General features: G+C 42.5%; 1 protein-coding gene across 1 annotated transcript in view; it reads right to left on the minus strand.

Moving 5' to 3' along the window:
• The window catches only part of CNTNAP2 (contactin associated protein 2), a 3,253,420-nt gene that overhangs the window by 26,230 nt on the left and 3,201,501 nt on the right, over positions 1 to 25,689 (minus strand). The window contains exon 22 of the mRNA XM_073678177.1: positions 167 to 394. Coding sequence (XP_073534278.1) covers positions 167 to 394 — 228 coding nt within the window. The remainder of the gene's footprint in view (positions 1 to 166; positions 395 to 25,689) is intronic.

Consider the following 25,689-nt stretch of genomic DNA (forward strand, 5'->3'; position numbering starts at 1 on the left):
GCAAAATCTGTATCAGTCCCAGCTGTGTTCTAATGTGGCCTCTCAGACACCAGTGCCCGAATATAATTGCACCCTCTGCTCCCTCTCATTTTACTTTTTTGTTAAGAAGTATTTTATGAGATCCGATTTAATCTTTTGTTGGATTAGCAGTGATCAGTTGGCGTACCTGAGTTCAGATGCCAGGGATTGTTGTCAGATGCCATTTGCGGGATGGTCAGCGGTGATGCACCACAGTTCGATTCCACAAGCTCTCCCACTACCTGCACCTGGGAGTTATTTCTCGACCGTAAGGCAAGCTTGAGAGGGGCAATAAGATTGAACTGTACCCTGGATAGGCAGCCACTGAAGCCTGGAGTGTTGTAGGATTGAATCTCCTGGTCTATACTTCCAGTCTCTGGAGACACAATGGAAAATTGATGAGTTAGCAAGACATTGCATTTTAAAGGTTATTATACAGAGAAGCCAAGTGGTCAATCTTGTCAGCCTAACAGATGTGCTTGTAAGCTGCTGAATTTTCTGCATTGCGGTGCAGATAAATGAAAAGGGCCTCAGATAAAGGCTCATTTGGTAAAGATCCAGAGGAAAACAGCCATGCATTTCAGTAATCAGCACTTGCAATGTTGACTCAGCTTCCAAAAAGAAAACCTGCCCCTATGTTCAGCATCTTGGATCATATATTGTAGATTTATTCATAGAGTATCAATACACTTTTGCTTTTTATTCCTATGCCCTTAATTCTAGTTATTATGCCTAAACAATGGGAATGTTGTGTAGAGGTGCATAGATAGAATGAAATTCTGGAGAGTGATCTTAAAAGAATGAAACAGATCAAAGACGTTTGAAAGTGAAAAGCTGCAAATGTGGTCGATATCTGGGTCTGTCTCCTCTGAAGCATGACGCCTTCTGACCTTGCAGAAATCAGCGGTATACCACAGACAGGAACCAGCCTCATCCCAGAAATCAGTAAATGAAAAAGATATATCATAGTAGATAGTCGCACCAAGGCCAGGAGACATGGACCAGCTTCATGAAAGGTTCAAACCTCTCGGAGCTATTTGGTTAGTAGCCTATTGCTGTAATGTATTTTGGGAATTTTAATATTATGGCAAAAAAAAGTAAAATGAGCAATTCCATATATGAGAAATAATTGGAAATGACCTCTAAAGAATAATTAATAATAATAATAATAATAATAATAAATCTTTATTTTTATATAGCGCCAACATATTTTGCAGCGCTTTACATACATTATCAGTGCTATCCTCATTGGGGCTCACAATCTAAATTCCCTATCAGTATGTCTTTGGATAATTCTATAAATAACACCTATGAAATGTAATATTTGCAAAATATGTGTCCATCAGTGAATGATTTACCATTGTGGTCATCTAGAACTGTTTTAGCAATGTCAGTAGGACAGTCTGGCTTTATCAGCAATGAATGGATCCTATCAGAATTGCAACCTGCCCCTTGAAGCCCCCAAAAGAGCCTAGGATAAGACTGAGACAAGTTTCCAAGGTTTCAAAATATGTCCCCTTCCACCCCTTCCTTATTCCCTGAAGTTCATCTTGACAGCTCTCTCCTCAGCTTATTTGCACATGTGGATCTCTCAGTGCTGGGCTAGCTGTGACCCTACCATATATCCGTGTAGCAGGTACTATTTGCTCACCAATGCCCACCTGGAAAACCAGAACTAGACCCAATTTGTGATGTAGCTGTGCACATTTAATTAATGTCTAATGCAAGGAATTAGCCTTTGCTATACTGTGTGTTCACAATATATGAGGGCTACATATAAAGTAATTAAATTATTGATCTTATTTATTCATGACCAACATATTCTACTGCCATTTCCAAGTCAGAGGGTTCATGGACAGATAATCAGAAATTACATAGTAACAAACTAATCAGCAATGCAAACATTGTGAGTGTGGGTTTTGCTCATAAATCATCTAATTTTTGAAGAAATAAGGAAAAATTAAAAAAGAAAAAATAATACAAGTTTTATCTTTCCTTTTTAAAGGGCAACAGAATTCCACACACCGTTTTACTTATCGGCACATGTAGCTCTTTCAAAGACAAGTCCAGTAATACCTTTACATAGCCAGTTCATTTCTCTGTTACTGAGAAATCAGTCTTTCAATTGATATGTAAATGATGCTGAAAGGCTATGGTAGATCTGAAGCCTTTGTCACTCCAGCTCTATTCCCTGCCAAGCACCGCCTCCTCCTGCGCAAATAAATAGTTTGGGGTGTGAAATTGTGCTGACAGATTACTTTTAATCCATAGATTTGTTTTCTTTTGAATGGTACTGTAGGCAGCTGCCTACTTTGCCAACCTCTCATCCCACCCTTACTACAGTATACCTTACCAGTGCTAAACTAATTGTCCTCACCAAATAGAGTCTCTTTCTTTCTCTCTTTTCTCTTTTTCCCTCTGGCTCTTTTCTTATTTTCTCTTCATTTGTCTAGAAGTCTTGAATGTTGGTCAAGGTGAATCTATTTTTAAAGTAGCCCTGCTGCATACATTTGCTTATACTGTCTCCACTGATGATATGTGACCTTGTTAGTATGACATTGACCTTCATGACACACTGCACACAAGCTTTTTAGCATTGTACTTGTACAGTCTGCTTTTATTTAGTGCAAAAGGAAATGAATTTTACAAGACACAGACGATTTTATAAACAATATCTGCATTTACTGCCTTCTAATGGTAATTCATGAAGCACAGATGACGATGGGTTTTTGAAGAGTAATGCATGCACATGTGCCATCTTTTACTCAATATTACATAATGGTAAGTTAACATTCTCCCAGCAACTTTATTGCTTATTTAATTGAGTGTGCCTGCCATCACCGGGCCTCTGTAACTACAATGTACAATGGAGACGCGTTAGAAATAGCACTGTTACTGTGCAAGATGACTTGACTCACTATTCCCTACTGTGATATTGATGTGTATAGATAAGCAGAGCTGGAACAGATGGAAAAAACACAGGATTCTAATTCAGTATTTGAAGAGCGAAACGGTAAATCTAAAAATACTAATGTATAACATAATCTGGTAGGAGGAGCGGAGAGACTTCCGGCACAAGTTTCAATCCCAATAGAAGTGATAACTTTTGGATTTAGGAACAATGTAGACATTTTCTGTTCCTTTCTCATGATTTTTGAGCTATCTCTGGTAAGATCTTCGACTATTTGGAGAAAAATGACAACATAATGTATATATCTACAGTAAAAAATTAGTGTGAAGCTATGCTAGAGTACCACTACCTATGGTAGAGTCTCCCATGTACAAGAGTCCCTTGGTGTCATCCAATGTGCTCTTTGAACCTCTCAACATCTGATCGAGCAAGTTCAGAGAAGAGCTACCAGGATGGTGAGCGGACTGCAAACTATGTCCTATGAGGAACGGTTACTGGATCTGGGAATGTTCAGCTTTCAAAAAAGAAGGTTAAGAGGAGACTTAATAGCTGTCTACAAATATCTCAAGGGCTGTCACACTGTAGAGGGATCATCCTTATTCTTATTTGCACATGAAAACACGAGAAACAGTGGAATGAAACTGAAAGGGAGAACATACAGATTAGATATTCGAAAAAACGTTTTGACAGTGAGGGTGATCAATGAGTAGAACAGGCTGCCACGAGAGGTGGTGAGTTCTCCTTCAATGGAAGTCTTCAAACAGAAGCTGGACAGACAAACAAGTAGTCATCTCTCTGACGCGTTTCTGGCCGACAACTACGATTAAGGGCTCCGGACAGAAACGCGTCAGATAGATGACTACTTATTTTTAAAATGTCTGGATATCCATACTCATACTTTTAACCTGATGGAATAAAGCTTATGAAATTTTAAGTTGCTTACACCTTGTGGATCCTGGTGTCTCTCTTTTTTCTTATGGATTTTCCGTTGGCTGACGGTTTGGGATCCTGGTGGAACAACTGAGTAGCTACCTTTGATTTTTTGCACATAGTGAGGCTTTTTCTTATTTTCATCTGTCTGAGATGGTTTAATGAATCCTGCATTGAGCAGGGCTTGGACACAATGTCCCTGGAGGTCCCTTCCAACTCTAACATTCTATGATTCTATGATTATTTAATTGGAAGGACAAAAGATTTCTAGGTTTACACATTCTTGGTTTTTGGGGTACACTGTCCATCTGTTGTTTTGACAAGATTACTATGCCTTCAAAAGGCAAAAAAACTTGCATGTAAATGCACACATCACCTTAACTTCACTGAACAAACATGTCAGGCTCAGATTCATTTCTCAGCCAAGTAATTGGTTAACAGTGCAGGATGTGACCGCAGAGTCAGCACTTGAAGTTCATGATTGAATCATTCTCGATGCTGGGAACTATGCCAGATAGTGGAAGGGTACAAGTCTCAAAGGTCTTGATTAAACATCTTATAATCTAAGTGGTCACTAAGTGGCCACTAATAAAAGGTGAAATTAGTAATGATTGGGCCTCAAAGGAAAACTGTGGGTTGTCCCTCAACGTTTGACACACTCTTATAAGATCCCCAAATAATAACTTAAAATATCTTGAACCAGTTTTAGACTTTAGATCTCGTTCAGACGAGCGCATAATACGGACGTGTGCTGTCAGATTACACATCGGACACCACACTGACCAATGTTATTTAATAGGGCTAAGTGTCCATGTGAAAAAATTTGCAGCACGCACTGGTCTCTTCTGACTTTTGGGTGAGACTCAAGCCTTTAAGTGCACAAAAAAAAATGGATTCCATACGGAACCGCCATATTGCATCTGATTTTTAAGATCTATTGTCATTATTAACCTAAAAAACTATATTTCATCAAGTTTATAAAAATGGATGTAATGCAGATGCAACATGGATGTCACTCGGTTATAAAATGCAGACACACGGATACCACCCAGATGACAATACGCATGAAAATAGTTTTTCGCCTGACCCTGGCCTTGTGCTGTAAAAAGATCTAGAAATGTTCCAAGGTAGGTGACCAGTTCAGATTGTGAGTCCTCCTGTAAAATAATGCTGTAAAAAAGATCTTGCCTAATAACAATTGGAATCCCAGTTAGTACTCAGAATACATGTGTATTTTTATTTTATAGGCGGTATATATTGTATATGATACCACAGTCGAGAAACTCATGGCAGCCCTTTTTTATACAGTAATATTAAACAATACTAAATGAATTGTTAATTAAAATGAATCCAACCTAAAAAGACCCTGAACTACTCAATGACAATCTTGTTATTACAATAGATAAAGGGACATAGGAAGAAACCCTATGGTCATTTTCTTACCCTATTACCAAGATTTGGGTCCCTTGTATTTAATAGATGTTGAATATTATTTGCTATTTTTCCAGATATCCCTACTTAGTATTATCCTCCAAGCTTTGAGCTTAGCTCATTCTAACCTTATGTATATTTTTCTGTCTATATTCTTCAATTGGTTTTGTTCCCTAATATTTCACTTCTTGAGGGACACTGCATCTTGTGAATGTTATAGTGGGTTAGACAGTATTATTGAGGGTGTTTTTGGACCATCGGTCATGCTCACACCATGTGTATGTGACTGGCAGTGGGTTTTGTGTGGTTTTAAGTGTTTTTATCTTTATGTGGGAGTTTGTTCTGTTTTTGGCATATACCTTGAGTACTTTTGTTACTCAATAAAGTCTATATTATTTTATCTATTGGGTGTGCACACCATTTGGCTTTTTTCAGTGTCCGTCTCTGTAACACTGCTGGTCTAACACCCTAACTCATCAATACATGCGTCTTCGTGAAATGATTTTTAAGCTGGTTTAAAAATCATCATTCTCCGCGGCACATAATGATGAGAAGATAGGACATGTGCCGCTGAGAATAATGACAGCTTATGCTCACTGAATGTTTTATTACCAATCATTCTGTGCAAATGGGAATTGTGATCAGCCTGTCTAAAAAAGCTATCTATCAACCATTGATTCCCAAACATGTAGCAGATTGGCAGACGTTTAATGTCCCAGGTTGGAAAAACGCACCCTTAGACGGTTTTAGTATATTTGTTTTAATGTGCAGTATGTCAGTATTGTATGGGGTGAATTGACTTTCAGTCATTTAAATTAAAGTGGTAAACTGACGTATTAACCTTAAAAGTGAAAATCTAATTGTGTAGGCTTAATAATAATAATAATAATAATAATAATAATATTTGCAAATACCTACAGTTAGAAAAGTAGTGTAGTTTTTCTGATTCGCTATGTCTCTTTCCTCATGCGCAGGCATTGCAGGACCTTAGGCATCCATGGTTACAACCACTAGCAACTAGCTAACTAACTGTCACTATATCAGTGATCGTAACCATGGACACCTAAGGTCCTGCAATACCTGCACACGAGGAAAGAGACATAGCGAATCAGAAAAACTATACTACATTTCTAATTGGAGGTATTAGAATATTATTATTATTATTACACCTACTACATATTGGGATCTTAAAGATGGGAATACTCATTTAACACTAGAAGTCCCAGAAATTTCGAGCTCCCACCTGAAGTCCGGAAAGAGGGTCAAATGACCCTTAGTCCAAACTGACAACTCTGATTGCTCCAATTAGCATCCTTTCATTTGTAAATGTGGCCATTGCCTGAGGAATCTGCAGGGGGCAATTGTGTTGAGTTGATCCACCTCAACAAAGGTCTTGTAAGAAAGTGTAAACAAAAGAATGTGTCTGCCCACCCCCCAGCTGCATTGTTGTGCAGGGGATATGCATAAGGTTGCTAACACCTTAGCAAATTTGCATTCAGCCTTTTGTGCTGTGGGGGATAAATAGGTGACTGCTTCACCTATTTTGTTCCCAAGAAACAAAATGCAGAGAAGGCACACCATTCAACAGGCATTGGAACTGATCCTGAGCAACACCAACCCTTCTGACTCAGATGGAGAAGACATAGTCCTTCAACTGGATTCGGACTCTGAGCTGTCTTCAGGTTAGATTTTTCAAATTACCTATTTTTATTTCCTGACTATCTTTTTTATTTAGAACCAAAACAAAATGTTAGTTTGAAATTATTTATCTTGCAGATGAGGAGACTCCTCCTCTACCAAAAAAGAGAGCTCAGTTGGCGAGTGAGCCGACAGAGACCGCAAAAGATGGCACAGTGTGGCGTGAAGTACAAGTGGGGAAGCGTCTCCATTTCACCCCAATAGAACCGTACCGTACAGATGGAGAGCCAAGTGCTAAGGCCAGACGAAGTGTCCGGAGTCGCCTTCAGAGCTTCCTCTGTTTTATCACTCTTGACATGCTTCATAGCATTCAGAATGGACTACTCAACATGCACGTCACACGGAGCAGGTGGATTGGTTCATGGGTCTCCCGGAACTAATGGCATTTATTTCAGTCATTATCTTGCGGGGGGTGACCAAGGTTCCATCACTACGTGACAGCTGGTCAGCAAACCTGGCAAACCCAAGGTTCATTGCAACTATGACCCGAAACCGCTTCCAAGACATCATGCAACACCTACGCTTTGATGACATGTTCACACGCAGTGAGCGAGTGGAGACCGATAAGTTTGCTGCAATCTCCGATGTGTGGAGATCGTTTGTCACCAACTGCATCAGATCCTACAACCTTGGCCGACACATCACTATTGATGAACAGCTTTTCCCGTCAAAGACTCGCTGCTGTTTTCTGCAATACATTGCAACAAAACCAGACAAGTTTGGCATCAAGTTTTGGGTGGCTTGCGAATTGAAATCAAAGTACATCTGTAATGTCCTTCCATATCTTGGCAAGGACCCCAGTCGTCCCAGTGGGGAGAGACTGTTCGAAACTGTTGTGATGAGGCTGATGGAACCATTCATGGACAAGGGCAGAACTGTAACCACGGACAATTTCTTTACATCATTGTCACTTGCACAACGACTGCTTAGCCGGAAAACCACTATCCTCGGCACAGTCAACAAGAGTCGCCGGGAAATTCCTCAATCCGCTAGACAGATGGACCGCACTGAATTCACCACTCAGGTGTTTTCAACCACTGGTGCCACACTGACAGTGTATGCACCCAAACGAAAGAAGGCTGTCTACATTCTCAGCAGCATGCACAGCGGGGTTGAGACTGAGGATACTAACAAAAGGAAGCCAAACACGGTCGCACAATACAACCACACAAAGTGCGGTGTGGATGTGATGGACCAAATGGTGCGGGAGTACAGCGTGCGTGCAGGAACACGGAGATGGCCAGTCGCCGTGTTCTACAACATGATTGACAAGGCAGCACTGAATGCTCATGTTCTTTATCAGGCATGCACTGGGGTGCAGGAGAGACGGGTGGACTTCCTGGTTGAGCTTGCAAAAGAGTTAGGTGGCTCTCATGTGACTGAAAAGAAGGCACGAAAGGAGAAACTCCTTCGGCAACAACCTTCCACACCCAGCCCTGGCAAAAGGGCGAAGTGTCAGGTCAACCATCGATGCACGAACAATTGTGCAACTGAGAGATGTGTTGACTGCTACAAATACACGTGTGGCAAATGTACCAGGGACATACCCAGGCAGTGCCAGGTATGTTCCAACAGTGCAGACAGACTGCTGAGTTAGTGCTGAAATGCTAGTCACACAAGAAGGACATGCCACTCACACACACACACGCAGCCCCCCACTGCAGCCTATTGTAAATATGTGTGGAATTGTTTTATTCCTTGTATTTTTTTTATTATTTTTATAGCAAAAATAAAAAGCATCCTTTGATGCATGCTCCTTTACTCCCCTACCCCCATGTATTTGTCTTTACCCTTTCCCCTCCTCCCCTCTTCCCACTTCTCCTCCCCAACATCCCTCCCTGTTGTATAATTTGATGATATTGTTTTCTTGCTCACTGTCTTGTCACATTTGTTTGGCCGCTTATACACTGCTCATCTTGAAAAAGTGACTATTGTTTGATGTTGGAGTGAAATAACCTTTTATTGAAAATAAAAAAAAATAAAAAATAAAAAGCATGGAAACAAATAACAGTTGTTCTTTTGTATATTTTTCACACTGAAATTTCAGTCCTCTTGTGTGAATTTCACGCAAAAAAAAATCGCACGAAAAAATCGCAGCCCATTCAAGTCAATGGGTGCGAAAAAAAATCGCAAAAAAAATTGCAGCTACTTTGGCATTTTTTTGCGATCTGTCCCATTGGTCATATAGATCACTCCTCTGGGATTTTTTCGCACAAAAAAAATCGCAGGAAAATCACACCTATGAAAAAAATCGCAGGTGTGCTTGGTGCCATTGAAATACATTGGCAAATTGCTGAAAAAAAATCACATCGCATTGCGATGCGATTTTCGCACGATTTTTTTTCGCTAGTGTGCTTGAGGCCTTAGACACAAATGCTTCTGGTCATTACTCACAGCTGTACCTTGCTCTAAAATTTCTAATTCTCTATTTAAAATATATAAAAAATGATTCATTGTTTCAGTGCTTTTTTGCTCAAATAAAACTAAACTAAATACAGTATGTATAGTCTTTATATTATCAAATACAATAAACTGAATAGAACTAACTAGAAACTAAATGGCTAAACTCAATGGAAAACAACAACCTCCTGTGGTGCGACAGTAATGGCCTTAATTACTGAACAAAAGACGGTGATTATAGGATGTTAGCTAAAATCCTTCAGGTCATTCGACTGGTCTCTGGGTTCCAAAGGTAGAAATGTTAAATGACCCCTCTCTGGGACTTCTAGTGTTAAAGCCTGGCAGCTGATTCATGCAGCCTGAACCATAGGCAGAAAGAATCATAGGTCGGGTCTGTTATTGTAGACATGTACTATATGTCTCACTCTTAAACATTTTTGCATTTCAGAGGAAGCATACTATGAAACAGCAGCTGAGGATAATGTGACTGTAGTGACTAGTCCATGTGGCTGCTCCCCGGCGGCTTCTCGCTGACTTGCTCTCCTTGAGGTGAAGCTGCAGGGGACCTCCCTCTTGGACTAGTCATCCTGGTCACATTGTCCCTCTGCAGCACTTTAGAGTGAAACATACATGGTTGCAATAATGGAGCTGGTTTATGACACATGCTGCCTGTGGTTTGGCCAGGATGAATCAGCTATGGGTTTTAAAATATGTCAATTGTGGTTTAAGATTAATGGAAACCTGTCAGCTCCCGTGCCCTCCTAAACCGCCACCAAAACTTTATATAAGACTATTCCTCGACTATAAGAAGGTCTTTTGGGTGCTATATAGTCATTTCTAAGTCTGAAAAATAAAGTTATAAATGTGGTTTGGGGTAAGGAAATTAGCCAGGACTGGTTCAGCAGGGTTGATTTCCCTACACTAGTCTGGCCTCAGATCTTGTTATCGGACTTGATTAACATCCACCACATAGGCAATATCTCTTGTGCATGAGCATGACTTTCTGCCTTCTTGGACATGTGCAATGACGCTGGATGTTCCCCAGTTTCATAAGTAATAAGAATATTTTTTATTTCTATAGCTCTAACATATTCTGCAGAACTTTATAATGTAGAGGGTACTTGTACAAACAAGATAAAACATTACAGAGTAACACATAGTTCAACACAAGAAGAGTGAGGGCCCGGGTCACAAGCTTACAATCTATGAGACACTGCTCCTGGCCAGAGGGGCATTAGTGTCACTGATCCTCCTTCTCTACGGCTGGATGAAAAGCGGGATCGGTGTCACTACCTGGGCATGCATAGTGGACATGGGAAACCAAGGGCCCACCGCACTAGTCCTGGCTAATTTGCATACCACGAGCCAGGTATAACTTGATTTTCCAGACTTAGAAATAAGTGTATGACACATAAAGGACCATCCCATAATCCAGGAATGGGCTATATAAAGTTATGGTGGTGGTTTAGGAATGGTTAGGGAGCTGACAGTTTACCTTTATAAAATAACATCCTATGAAATATTACAGATTGCGTTCAAGTCTCCTGTCTCGGATCTTGTACATCCCCCACCAGTTCTGTTGTTTCTTTGTGCACATATCAGATCACCGTGAAGGGCAATCAATAGTCACAGCATTGATTTTTACCAAAGTTTGTTATTTTTATCCCTAAATGGATACATGGGCATGATTATGAGGTCAAAGTGCTAAACTAATAAAATCACACATCAGTCAATAGCAACTTGTTCATTTAAAGAGAAGAAATTCTTTTAATTAGTATAAATAGCAAAAAAAAAACAGATTTCAGGCTACATTTGCTACAAGTTTCCTTTGAATATAATACTAAAGAAAGACAGAGCCTTATTTCTTCCTATCATTTTATAAGTGTTTTATTATGTTTTGCCATTCAGCAGTCCATCGTGCCCAATAGTAACATACAGAGTTTTTGTTCATTAGTCCCTGCAGTCTGTGATAGTGATATGGTCCTTAAAATTACTAGTACTCATTTAAAGTCTAGAGATAATGAAGGAGGACCTAACGCTACAATAGGGAACAGATTTCCCATCAGATACAAGGTGTGCACAGAATTACAAAGCTAACGTACCAGCAGCGAATTCTTATAAACCCCTTGCATATGAAGGGTTAATGCATGGCAATGTGAACAGTAGAAGGGAGTGGGTGGCTTGCGACATGCACACACAAAACCTTTGCAGCAAAATGCATCAATGAGGTGTCCGTCACCATGTGCTTCAAGAACCTAAAGGAAACACCGCATCTATTTCATTGTTTCTATTCTGTTTATGTAGAAATCGAAAAGGAAAAAAAAATATTTGCAGCTTAACACAAAACTTAAATACATATTGAAAGATAACATTGCACAAAGGTTAACATGTAAAATAAGCAGCCGGCATGTATGCATTGTATAGATATGAGCATATACAAAAACCTGATAAGGATACGAAAACATCCTTTAGTCATAAAATATTCACGCTCCTGCTACTAACACTATACATGACCATACAATAAAGAAATGGAGAAGTAAGTGACCTCTGTGCTCTGATAAAGGGTTTGGCATTGCTTGGCGCTCTTACCTCCTGCCTCCTCAGTGGTGATGGGTGTGGGTACCAGGCAGGCTGCAGCATTCCTCAGTCTGCAGTCACCGCTGGCATCCTGACTGAGCCGCACAGCCTAGTCAAGCACTGAGATGCAGGTGAAAGGCTGCCTGCAAAACAATGCCTGGAGTCTAGGGACCAGATACAGGCTGGACTCGCTGACTGACGCTGCGGCTCAAAACACCAACTGGATTCTGCTTTGGGAGAACAGGTTTAGAAAATAGCAGAATCCACATGCCTTGAGATAATAATTTAGTTATACCTACTTACATAATATCTTTATATGAAACTTAAACGGATTGTCTGGTGAACAGGGCCAGTTTTAGACAAAGTGGGGCCCTGGGCAAAAGTTTAAAGTGGGGCTCCAAATGCTGCCATATTGTGCCATCACACAGAAACATTTTGGTTGTATTTACATGTGCTGAGCACAGGCCGTTAAATGAGTGTGATCTACAATATTGAAGCCGTTGTTTCACGGCCTCCTTACACCGGCTGAGGAAGAAAGATGGGCACAGAACGATCACTAGTAGGTCAATCTGTCTCTGTACTGTAAGGCTATGTGCCCACGATCAGGATATAGTAGTGTTTTGGATGCAGTGTATTTTCACTGCTTCCAAAACGCTGCATTCAATCATGCGGTTAAATCCACATGTGTTCATTGAATAATGCAGATTTACCGCATGCAATACATTCTACTGGGGACATTTCTGTTGTGGAGACTAGCAAATTGACATGCTGCGGCTCGTAAAGCCGCACAACGGGTTAGTTTATGTGCAGAAGCACAGTGGGCATAGGATTTCTATAACTCCCATCCACTGTGCTTCTAATGTAGAACGCAGTGTTTTGGACGCAGCGCAGGTGAGCTGTGTCTAAAACACTGCTATTCCTGATCGTGGGCACGCAGCCTTACATCTTATCAGCAGCATATCTGCCCCATAGTCCTCCATATAGTATAATGCACCCCATAGTCCTCCATACAGTATAATGCACCCCATAGTCCTCTCTATTGTATAATGCACCCCCCATAGTCCTCCATATAGTACAATGCACTGCCCATAGTATAAGGCACCCCATAGTCCTTCATATAGTATAATGTATTCCCCAAAGTCCTCCATACAGTATAAATCACTCCCCATAGTCCTCCATATAGTATAATGCACCCCGAAAAGCCTCCAGACAGTATAATGCACCCCATATTCCTCAATAGATTATAATTCAGCCCCTATATAGTACATATAGTATAATGCACTCCCCATAGTCCTTGATAGAGTATAATGCAGCCCACATGTAGTACAATGAAGCCCCCATATGGTATAATGCAGCCTCCCATATGGTATATGCAGCCCCCCATATGGTATAATGCAGCCCCTCATAGTCCTCCAGTATTATGGCCACTACATGGTATAATGCAGCCTCCGATATGGTATAATGCAGCCCCTATAGTCCTCCAGTATTATGGCCACCACATGGTGTAATGCAGTCCCCCAAATGGTATAATGCTGCCCCCATAGTCCTCCAATTTTATGGCCACTACATGGTATAGTGCAGAACCTCATATGGTATAATGCACACCCCATAGTCCTCCATTATTATGGCCACCACGTACTCACTGACTTAAAAAAAAAAAAAAAACATTGCTCACCTCTCCCCGTTCCCCTGCTGCTCCAGTCTCTCCAGCTTGTCTTAGCAGCTCCACTGCCCGCACAGCATGGTGCGATAAAGTGTCGTTATCATGCCTGCTTGCTGAGACTTGAGACGCAGAGGGGGAATGATGGGAGAGGGAGTGTCACCTGACACTCCATCCTCCATCAATGCTTTCAACTGTATCGGCATCTGAGATTTTGATATAGTTGAATGTGTGATGCCGGGTGCTGGGGGGAACCCTGAGCCAACGTTGGCACCAGGACCCCCTGACTCACAGGTCCCATAGAGGCCACGTGGTCTGCCGCTATTAGAGGGATGCCACTGGCTGGGGGCCCCTAGTGGAGTGGGGGCCCTAGGTAAATGCCTAGTTTGCCCCGCCCTAACGCCGGCCCTGCTGGTGAAAACAAGTTATCACCTATGCAGAAGATAGATGATATCTAGTTGATCGATGGGGTCCAACCACTGAGACCCGCACATATGAGCAGAATGAGGAACTTTTATCTGTTAGAATGGAGTTGCCATGTGCATGCTTGTCTGATGCTCCATTCATTTCCTATGGAGCTGTTGAGCGCTGTGATCGGCTTTTTTTCGGCAGCTCCATAGAAAATGGTGTCCGACCTGCTGCTCCATTTTTTTACCAGAGATAAAAATTTCCCCGTCGAGGATAAAAAATTCCCAGATCTACTGATCAGTATGTGTGTCTGAGCCGTGGGACACCCACCAATCAGCAAGTTATCACTTGGATAGGTGATTACTAGTTTCACCTGCCAACCCCTTCAAACTCTGTATTCAGCAGAACTCTGTGTATAATTGAGTACTGAAACTGCGTTTTGGGAATATATACGTTTTCTACCATATAAACTCTTAAAGAGGTTGCCTGTACTTAAAGTGACTGCAGACTAGTACCCAATGTGACTGCAGACTTGTGAATCCTCCCTTCACATGCACTGCACGCTTTGAGGATTCTCTCGTGCTGGTGCCAAGAGCAGCAGTCATGTGACTGCAAGTATGCTATATGTATGCTCCCGGCCACATTCTGACTACTTGCAAGTGTATTGAGCGAAATAGTCTAGTCCAAGTGTGTCCGGGAGTATGCATATTGCATACTTGCTATCACATGACCGCTGCTCCCGGGGCTGGCACCAGTGAATCCTCACAGAGCGCTGTTCTCGCCATGTAAGCATTCACAAGCCTGCAGTCTGTGGTATACTTGGGAAAAGTCTTGGAGGCGATTGGGTGAGGTACAGAAGAGTGTGGAGGAGAGAAGGAGGTCTTGGGAGGACCAGAGAATACATGGGGTAACATATTGAAAGATTAGGTCGGAGAGATATAGAGATATATAAAGGACAAAGATTATGGACAGTCTTGTAGATCAGTGTTAGTAGTTGGAACTGGATTTGTTGGGGAATTTGAAGGTAATGACAAAATTTGTACAAGGGAGAAGTGTAGGAGTAGCGAGGAGAGAGGTGGATTAATTGGCAGCAGATTTAAGAATGGACTGGAGAGGTGTATGAGTGTTGGCTGGGAGGCCACACAGGAGGATATTGCAGTAGTCACGACGGGAGATGATGAGGGCATGCACTAATATTGTATTAGTTTCAGTGTTGAGAAAAGGATGGATCCTGGTAACATTTTTGAGTTGGATGTAGCAGGAGGTGGTAAGAGCTTGGATATGTGGTTTGAAGGATATGGCAAGGATTACTTTGAGACAGCGGACTTCTGATACATGGGAATGCGTAATGTCATTTATTGTGATAAATAAATTGGGTAGGGGAGTTGAGTGGGATGGAGGAAAGATGATGAGTTTAATTTTGATTTTGCCCACATTGAGCCTTAGGATGTGTGATGAGAAGTAGGAGGATATGGCTGATAGACACTATGGGATTCTGGACAGCTGAGAGGTTACATCTGGTCCAGAGAGGTAGATCTAGATCTGAGTGTCATCAGTGTACAAATGATACTGGAAGTCATGGGACTTTATGAGTTGTCCAAGGCCAAAGGAATAGATGAGTGTATTATATATACTGACTGTATCCCCATATTTAGAATGACGTCCATTTTGGCCGGAGCCGTGCAGTGTACATCTTGCGCAATGTATGCATTCCGTGAGCAACCGCTCGAGGATCCATACTGCTGCGAGAGATGTGAGCATATCATGCACTTGGAAGCCCAAATTCTGGATGTAAGTGCTCAGATAGCGGTACTGAGGAGCATCGACAACATGGAACGGAGTTTGCTGCTCACCGAGCAGACACTCAATGGGTCAATACTGGGGGTGGAGCATAGAGGGGAAGTGCAGGCTGAACAGGCAGGGAGCTGGATAACAGTTAGGAGGGATAGAGGGAAGAAGTATAGGAAGGCTGGTTCAGAACCGGCATTATTGGAGCACGACAGATCCTCTGACCGCCGGGGGAGTGTATGCTCCAGTAATGAGGGGGAGGGGGGAAGTGTAGGGCAGGCAAGACAGGTTCTGGTAGTGGGTGACTCTATTATTAGGGGGACAGACAGGGCAATCTGTCACAAAGACCGGGATCGCCGAACGGTGTGCTGCCTCCCTGGCGCTCGAGTCCGACACATCGCGGATCGGGTTGACAGGTTACTGGGTGGGGCTGGCGAAGACCCAGCGGTCATGGTCCACATCGGCACCAATGACAAAGTGAGTGGTAGATGGAGGGTCCTTAAAAATGATTTCAGGGACCTAGGTAGGAAGCTTAGGGCAAGGACCTCCAAGGTAGTTTTCTCAGAAATACTACCAATCCCGCGAGCCACACAGGAGCGCCAACGGGAAGTTAGGGAGGTGAATAAGTGGCTAAAGAGTTGGTGCAAGGCAGAAGGGTTTGGGTTCATGGAGAACTGGGCCGACTTCGCGGTCGGCTACAGGCTCTACCGTAGGGACGGGCTGCACCTCAATGGGGAGGGTGCAGCGGTGCTGGGGAAGAAGATGGTTAATAGGTTGGAGGAGTTTTTAAACTAGAGACGGGGGGGGGGGAAACCAAGGAAATAGGTGGGATGTGAGGCAAGCAAGGGGGAAGGGGAGAAGTGAATATAATGAGGGTGGAGAGGGGGGTGGGGATAGTACAGTTAGATCGTTAGAGAAGAATAGGATGCTAAATAACCCCAAAGTTTTATCTTGCATGCTGACCAACGCAAGAAGCCTGACCAATAAGGCGGATGAGCTGCAGGCGCTTATATCGGAGGAGAGGTATGACATCGTAGGTATAACAGAGACGTGGCTAGACGATAGCTACGACTGGGCGGTAAATTTATTAGATTATAGTTTATTTAGAAGGGACCGGAAACAGGGGAAGGGCGGAGGAGTCTGCTTATATGTAAAGTCATGTCTAAAACCCAGACTAAGGGAAGATATAGGAGAGGGAGAAGAGGGGGTCGAGTCCATGTGGGTAGAGATAGAGGGGGCAAAAAATAATAATAAAATATTACTGGGGGTCTGCTATAAGCCACCCAATATAACAGAGGAGAATGAGAATCTGCTATTAGGACAAATAGACAAAGTAGCAAAACATAATGAAGTGATTGTAATGGGGGATTTCAACTACCCGGATATTGACTGGGAAACAGAAACCTGTAGATCTCAGAAAGGAAAAAGGTTCTTGACAAATATTAAGGATAATTATCTCTCCCAACTAGTGCAGGAACCAACGAGAGGGAAGGCCGTGTTGGACTTAATATTGACTAATAGGCCTGATAGAATAACTGAGGTACAGATAGGGGGGCACCTAGGTAATAGCGACCATAATATTATCGACTTCAAAATGCCCTTCAGTAGGGTTATCAATAAGGGAACAACAAAAACATTAAACTTTAGGAGGGCGAAGTTTGATCAGCTGAAAGAAAACCTTCAACTTATTGACTGGGACAAAGTTCTTAATCAAAGGAATACGAATAGTAAATGGGAAACCTTCAAAAGAATTCTGAATACTCAGTGCGAGAGATATATACCGTATGGGAATAAAAGGGCCAGAAATAAGAGGAAACCAATATGGTTGAACAAGAATGTAAAAGGGGCGTTAAATAGCAAAAAAGAGGCATTCAAGAGATTAAAACAGGAAAACAGTAAGGAGGCACTAATGTGTTACAAGGAAAAAACGAGAACCTGTAAAAAACAAATAAAAATAGCGAAGGAGGAAATAGTGAGACGTATTGCTAGGGAAAGTAGATCAAATCCCAAACTGTTCTTTACGTATATAAATAGTAAAAGGATTAAATCGGATAATATTGGACCGATAAAAAGTGAGGAAGGCAAAATCATAGAGAAAGATGAGGATAAAGCTAATCTATTAAATAATTTTTTTTCGACAACTTTCACAAAGGAAATAGAACTAACAGGAGAAATGAGAAGTGACAAACTTAATCCTCCACTAAGTATGACAAATCTAACCCAAGCTGGGGTACAGAAACGCCTCAGTAACATTAAAATAAACAAATCACCAGGACCTGATGGCATACACCCACGGGTACTAAGGGAACTAAGTAATGTGATAGACAGACCGTTATATCTTATATTTAAGGACTCTGTTGAGACTGGGTCTGTGCCACTTGATTGGCGACAGGCGAATGTAGTGCCAATATTCAAAAAGGGAGCGAAAAGTGACGCCGGAAACTATCGGCCGGTGAGTCTGACGTCCGTTGTGGGCAAAATTTTTGAAAGCTTCATTAAAGAGGCAATTACGGAGCATCTTGATGCTAATAATCTTTTAATCCCGAACCAACATGGATTCATGAGGAATCGCTCCTGCCAAACAAACCTGATTGACTTCTACGAGGAGGTTAGCTCTCGAGTAGATCAGGGGGAACCAGTTGATGTCGTGTATCTCGACTTCTCAAAAGCGTTCGATAGCGTGCCACATAATAGGTTGGTATACAAAATGAGAATGATGGGGCTGGGGGAAAATGTCTGCAAGTGGGTAGGTAACTGGCTAAATGATAGAAGGCAGAGGGTGGTTATAAATGGAATATACTCAGATTGGGTAAGCGTCACTAGTGGGGTACCACAGGGGTCTGTACTAGGCCCAATGTTATTTAATATCTTTATTAACGACATAGTCAAAGGGATAAATAGTAAAATATCAATATTTGCAGATGACACAAAGTTATGTAAAACAATTAATACAAAAGAGGACAGTGCAGACCTACAGAGGGATTTGGATAAGCTGGGTAGGTAGAGCATTAAATGGCAAATGAGGTTTAATGAGGAGAAATGTAAGGTCATACATATGGGAAGGAAAAATGGAAGTCACCAGTACTCACTGAATGGGAAATCATTGGGGAATTCAGAGATGGAGAAGGACTTGAGCATCTTGATTGATAGCAAACTAAATTGGAGTGCCCAAAGTCAGGCCGCTGCTGTAAGGGCAAACAGGGTAATGGGATGTATCAGAAGAGGTATAGCTGCAAAGGATGAGAACATTGTTCTTCCACTGTACAAAGCACTGGTCAGACCACACTTGGAATACTGTGCTCAGTTATGGGCCCCAATATATAGAAAGTATATAAATGAGCTTGAAAAGGTACAAAGGAGGGCAACAAAATTAATAAAGGGAATGGAGGGACTGCAATACCCAGAGAGGTTGGCAAAACTAGGACTATTCAGCCTGGAAAAGAGAAGGTTGAGGGGGGACATAATAAATGTGTACAAATATGTTAGGGACAGTATAGAGATCTAGCCCGGGATTTGTTCAAAAGGAGGGATATTACGGTAACAAGAGGGCATTCACTAAGACTGGAAGAGAAAAGGTTTCAGCACCAGCATAGGAAGGGGTTCTTTACGGTAAGAGCAGTGAGAATATGGAATTCACTGAGTGAGGAGACGGTAATGTCGGATTCACTACACCAGTTCAAGCGGGGACTGGATGCATTTCTAGATACCAGGCAGATTTCAGCATATACTTAAAAATAAAATAAAATAGTAGGTTGATACAGGGATTTATTCTGACTGCTGGTTTCAGAGTCGGGAGGGAATTTTTCCTCAGGTGAAGATTGGCCAAATCATTTGGGGTTTTTGCCCTCCTCTGGATCAACTTTAGCAATTACAGAACTAACAGGTCGAACTTGATGGACGCAAGTCTTTATTTGGCTTTACAAACTATGTTATGAGTAGAGTAGGTGCCCTAGGACCGAGCCTTGAGGACAAAGGATGAGGAGGAGAGGGAAAGTTCTTTGATGCCAAGAGAAGAGAGGATCTGTAGTAGAAGGAAGTGGTCAATTGTGTCAAAGGCAGAGTACAGGTCTAGAATGAGTATAGAGAATTGTCTGTTAGTTTTTTTGGTAAGTTTTTAGAGAAGTTTCAGTGGAGTGGTGGGGACAGAAGCCAGATTGTAGGTTGTCGAAGAGTGGGTTGGATGAGAAGAGGGAGGAAAGTTGGATGTGGACATGCTGTTTCAGGAGTTTGGAAGCGAACGGGAGCAGTGATATGGTACTATAGCTGGATATAGAGGAAGGTTATGGGAGAAGGGCATTGGTCTGTTAAATGGAGTTGTGGTGGTTGAGCAGTAAAGTCTTTACTGATTTGGTTGATCTTATTTTTAAAATGTGTGGCATAGTCTTGTGAAGAAATGAAGGAGGTCGGAGGGGGCAATGGTGGGCTGAGGAGGGAATTAAAAGTGTTGAATAACTGGGGTTATGGGATAGAGAAGATATGATGGGTGTGAAGTAGTCCTGTTTATCAGAGGTGAGGGTCAACTTCAGTGTGAAAGTTGCTTGTTTGAATGTGTTAAAGGCATCATGTAAGTGCGTTTTCTTTCAGCGCCACTCTGCGACCCTAGAAACTTGACTAAGCTCTTTAGTGAGGTTGGTGTGCCAAGGTTGTCTATTGATTTGTCACACTCTGCCATGCACGAGAGGAATGACCGAGTCAATAGTCGATGCAAGTGTAGCATTGTAGAGAGAGGTGGCTGTTGTTAGAACCTTGCTGTTAGGTTTTTTCTCCTTTGCTGGTCACATGACCTTGTTGGCCTATTTAATCCTGCTCCGCCCTTCTGGCTTTGCTGGACTTCATTGTATATCTACTTTCTAGCTAGCCTGTGCTCTGTATCTAACTCTGTTAGTTTGCTTGGTCTACGGACCTCTATGTTCTATCTATTTTGTTTGTTCGTCTGTCTGCTACTATTTCTGTTAGGAGGTGTCCCATATTCCTCCCAGTCCTTAGTACTTGTAGGGATTCCCTCCCCACATCTATAGGTCTCCGTACAGACTAGATTAGGACTTTAGCAGGTCTGATCGCAGGATCAGGTTCCCTGTTACATCGTAGGGATTCAGCTGAGTCCTATAGTAGGGACAGATCTCCTCTCTTTCCTTAGCTTTGGTAGCAGAACATAACAGTAAGTCCAGCCAGCAAATTCTCTAAGGAAAGATTTTTCTGTTCCATCATGGTGTCGGTTCAGGATTTGGCTCATCGCCTGCAGGGACTCTCTCTGGAGGTGGCCGAGCTCCGTCAACACGTGAGTAACTGTTCTGGAGCACATTTCTTGGAGCCTAAGGTATGTTTGCCGGATTTATTTTTTGGTGAACACCGAGAATTTTTTTCATTCAAAAATGCTTGCTTATTGTATTTTCGTTTGAGACCTAAGTCCTCTGGGGATGAATCCCAGCGCGTAGGGTTCATAATGTCACTTTTGCGCAAAGAGCCTCAGGAGTGGGCCTTTTCTTTGCAACCTAGTGATTCATGCTTCAGATCAGTGGATAGTTTTTTTTCTGCTTTGGGACTATTATATGATGATCCTGACCGTGTCGCATCAGCTGAGACTGAGTTGAGACGTTTAAAACAAGGATCAGGTAATGTGGAAAAATATTGTACACATTTTCGTCGTTGGTCCACTCAAACAGGGTGGAACGATTCTGCTCTGAAAAGTCTATTTCTTGCTGGGCTCAGTGAAAGGGTTAAAGACCTACTAATTGCTTATCCTACACCTGAGGATTTGCAACAGGCTATGCAATTAGCTATACGGGTGGATAGAAGACTGCGTGCTAGGGTTAATGAGAGCAAATCCTCTGCTATGTCAGTTTCTGGTTATGATAATGTGTGTACTAACAGTGGTGAACCGATGGAGATTGGATCGGTGGCACCTCGCTCTCAAGAAAAAGACCGTCGTTTTTCGGAAGGCTTGTGTTTCTATTGCGGAAAATCTGGTCATTTGATTAAAGGCTGTGAGCTTCGTATGAAGAAAGAAAAAAAAATGGTCAGTCACGCCCTTATTGCCTGTTTAAATTCCAAGGGTATATTTTTAGCTGCTTCCACGATTGCTCAGGAAAAATTAATGGAATTTCGGGTGTTTGTTGATTGCGGGTCTACACTGAATGTAATTGATGGGGGATTCGTGGAAAAACTCAATTTAAAACCTGAACCTTTATCATCCCCCATTGCTGTGGTTTCTGTGGATGGTTCCCCTTTGAAGAATATTACTCTCAAGGTCAGTGAATTTCCTCTCACTATTAATGGTGTTCACCATGAGAAATTGGATTTGGTAGTGTTGAATAACTTGCCTTCTCCAGTAATATTGGGTTTGCCCTGGTTAAAATTTCACAATCCTGTACTGGATTGGTCTACCAGTGAAATTAAATCCTGGAGCCATAAATGTTATGACAAGTGTTGTAACGGGCGTATTGCAGCTTTGGATAGGGGAGAATTGCCTGTTCCTATTCAGGATTTTTGGAGAGTTTTTTCTGAGAAAGAATCGCAGGTTTTGCCTCCCCATAGAGACTATGATTGTTCTATTGAATTTGTCCCTGGAGCGACTCTTCCTAAGAGTCGTTTATTTAACCTTACTATTCCTGAGAGGAAGGCTTTGGAGGAATACATACAGACAAGCTTGGCCGCCGGTCACATTAGGCCCTCTAAGTCTCCTGTGGCGGTTGGATTTTTTTTTGTAAAAAAAAAGGACGGCGGTTTACGTCCTTGTCTGGATTTTCGTGAGATTAACAAAATTACGGTACGCAATCCTTACCCACTGCCATTGATTCCTGATCTGTTTAACCAGTTATTGGGGGCCAAGTGGTTCTCTAAAATTGACCTTAAGGGGGCATACAATCTGTTGCGCATGAAGGAGGGTGATGAATGGAAGACTGCTTTTAACACTCCTGTGGGTCATTTTGAGAATCTGGTTATGCCTTTTGGTCTTACTAATGCTCCTGCATTTTTTCAGAATCTGATTAATGACATCCTTAGACCTTTGATCGGTAAAAATGTGGTTGTGTATTTGGATGACATTTTGATTTATTCGCCAGATCTGGAGTCTCATTGGCGGAGCGTGCGTGAGGTATTACAGTTATTAATGGACAATTCGCTTTTTGCTAAGCTGGAGAAATGTGAGTTCGCTGTACAGAGAATTAGTTTTTTGGGCTACATTATCTCCAGCAAAGGTTTTGAGATGGATCCGGTTAAGGTTCAGGCTGTGCAGGAATGGCCTAGGCCTATTGGTTTGAAATCGATACAGAGGTTTTTGGGTTTCGCCAATTACTATAGAAAATTCATAAAAAATTTTTCTAGTATTGTCAAACCTCTGACTGATCTCACCAGGAAAGGTGCTGATGCGGTTCAGTGGTCTTCTGAGGCCATTGAAGCTTTTGTGTATCTCAAAGAGAGGTTCACCTCTGCTCCCATCCTTATGCAGCCTGATGTTACTAGGCCGTTTTTGGTTGAGGTTGATGCTTCCTCTGTGGGGGTTGGCGCAGTATTGTCTCAGGATAACGGGGATGGATTACATCCCTGTGCCTTTTTTTTCAAAAAAATTTTCGGAGACTGAATTGAATTACGATATTGGTAATCGGGAATTATTGGCTATTAAACTCGCATTTGAACACTGGCGCCACTTCTTGGAAGGTGCGGAATTTCCCGTTCAGGTTCTTACGGATCATAAAAATCTGATATATCTTGATGCTGCCAAGCGCCTGAATGCCCGTCAGGCTAGGTGGGCACTGTTTTTCTAGCGGTTTAATTTCTCCGTTACTTACATCCCTGGTACTAAGAATGTTAAGGCGGATGCCTTGTCTCGCAGTTTTTCTCCCATAGTCGGTGCTGAGAAAGAGGAAAACATTTTACAAGAAGGTGTTGTGATAGCTGCTTTAGACTCCGTTTTGGAAGATGAGATTCTTAAAGCTCAGGAGAATGCCCCATCTAACACTCCTCATGGGAGGTTGTTTGTGCCTGGGACCTTTAGGAGAGATTTGTTTGTTGAGTGTCACGAATCTCGGTTGGCAGGTCATCCCGGAATCTCTGAGACCAAGAGACTGGTGGGTCGCAGTTTTTGGTGGCCTGGATGGCAGAAGGAAGTCATTAAGTGGGTGCGCCAATGTACTATATGTGCTAGATCTAAGTCCTCACATACTCCTGCTGCGGGGTTGCTTTGTCCTTTGGAGGTCCCCAGTGCTCCTTGGACACATTTGGCTATGGACTTTATAACTGACCTTCCCCCCTCTGAGGGTTTTACTGTCATCTGGGTGGTCGTGGACCGTTTTAGCAAGATGTGTCACTTGGTTCCCTTCGTCAAACTGCCCTGCGCTAAAACTCTCGCTAAGGCCTTTGTCAAGGAAATTGTCAGACTTCATGGCGTTCCTACTGACATTGTTTCTGATAGGGGTCCTCAGTTCGTGGCTCGTTTTTGGCGTGCCTTTTGTGACAGGTTGGGAATTCATTTGTCGTTTTCGTCCGGATATCATCCTGAATCTAATGGCCAGACAGAAAGGAAAAACCAGGATGTTGAGCAGTTCTTGCGTTGTTTTGTGGCAGACAATCAAGAGGGGTGGTCTGAGTTTCTGCCACTTGCCGAATTTGCTCTGAACAATCATACATCTTCTTCTGCTGGTTGTTCGCCTTTTTTTTGTTGTTCTGGGAGACATCCGTCGTTTGGGTCGTTCTCCAAGTTGGGATCTGCCGTGCCTGAGGAGGAGAATTTTTCCGGTGATTTGGAAAGAGTTTGGACGGATGTGCGTGGTAATCTTCAGGAGGCCAACAGAAAATCTAAAGACTACTTTGATAGGAAACGACAGGAGGTTTTGTTCGCTGTTGGTGACATGGTTTGGTTGTCCTCTAGGAATCTGCGGTTGAGGATTCCTTCTAAGAAATTGGGTCCCAAGTTTGTAGGGCCCTTTAAGGTGCTTCAGGTTGTCAACCAATCTGCTGTTAGGTTGGAGGTTCCTACCTCCTGGAGAATTAATCCGGTCTTTCATGTCTCTCTGTTAAAAAAAGCTGTTGTGTCGGATGGTGACGCCTCTGCCTCTGTTCCTCCGGTGGTGGAGGACGGGGAATATGAAATTTCTCGCATCCTTGACTCTAGACGGTATAGAGGTAGTTTGCAGTATCTTGTGGCCTGGAAAGGTTTCGGACCCGAGGATAACTCTTGGGTGAGGTCAGATGATGTTTCCGCGTCCAGACTTATCAGAGCGTTTCACAGGAGATTTCCTGATAAGCCTGGTCCTAGGGGATCCGGAGGATCCTCTTAGAAGGGGGGTACTGTTAGAACCTTGCTGTTAGGTTTTTTTTCCTTTGCTGGTCACATGACCTTGTTGGCCTATTTAATCCTGCTCCGCCCTTCTGGCTTTGCTGGACTTCATTGTATATCTACTTTCTAGCTAGCCTGTGCTCTGTATTTAACTCTGTTAGTTTGCTTGGTCTACGGACCTCTATGTTCTATCTATTTTGTTTGTTCGTCTGTCTGCTACTATTTCTGTTAGGAGGTGTCCCATATTCCTCCCAGTCCTTAGTACTTGTAGGGATTCCCTCCCCACATCTATAGGTCTCCGTACAGACTAGATTAGGACTTTAGCAGGTCTGATCGCAGGATCAGGTTCCCTGTTACATCGTAAGGATTCAGCTGAGTCCTATAGTAGGGACAGATCTCCTCTCTTTCCTTAGCTTTGGTAGCAGAACATAACAGCTGTGTCTGTGTTTTGGAGTGAAGTTATGGAGGACAGTGGTAATAGAGAATAATCAAGAGTGTAGGTGTCTTCCACTCTAATGGTACAAAAGAAAAGCGATGGTATGGTGAGTTGTTACCAATTATTTGAAGCAAATGTAGGGATCATATTACCTGAGG

The sequence above is a fragment of the Phyllobates terribilis genome, unplaced genomic scaffold, assembly GCF_046119375.1.
Source record: "Phyllobates terribilis strain yellow unplaced genomic scaffold, ASM4611937v1 Scaffold_4__5_contigs__length_816908805, whole genome shotgun sequence".
In the NCBI taxonomy this organism is placed as follows: domain Eukaryota; kingdom Metazoa; phylum Chordata; class Amphibia; order Anura; family Dendrobatidae; genus Phyllobates; species Phyllobates terribilis.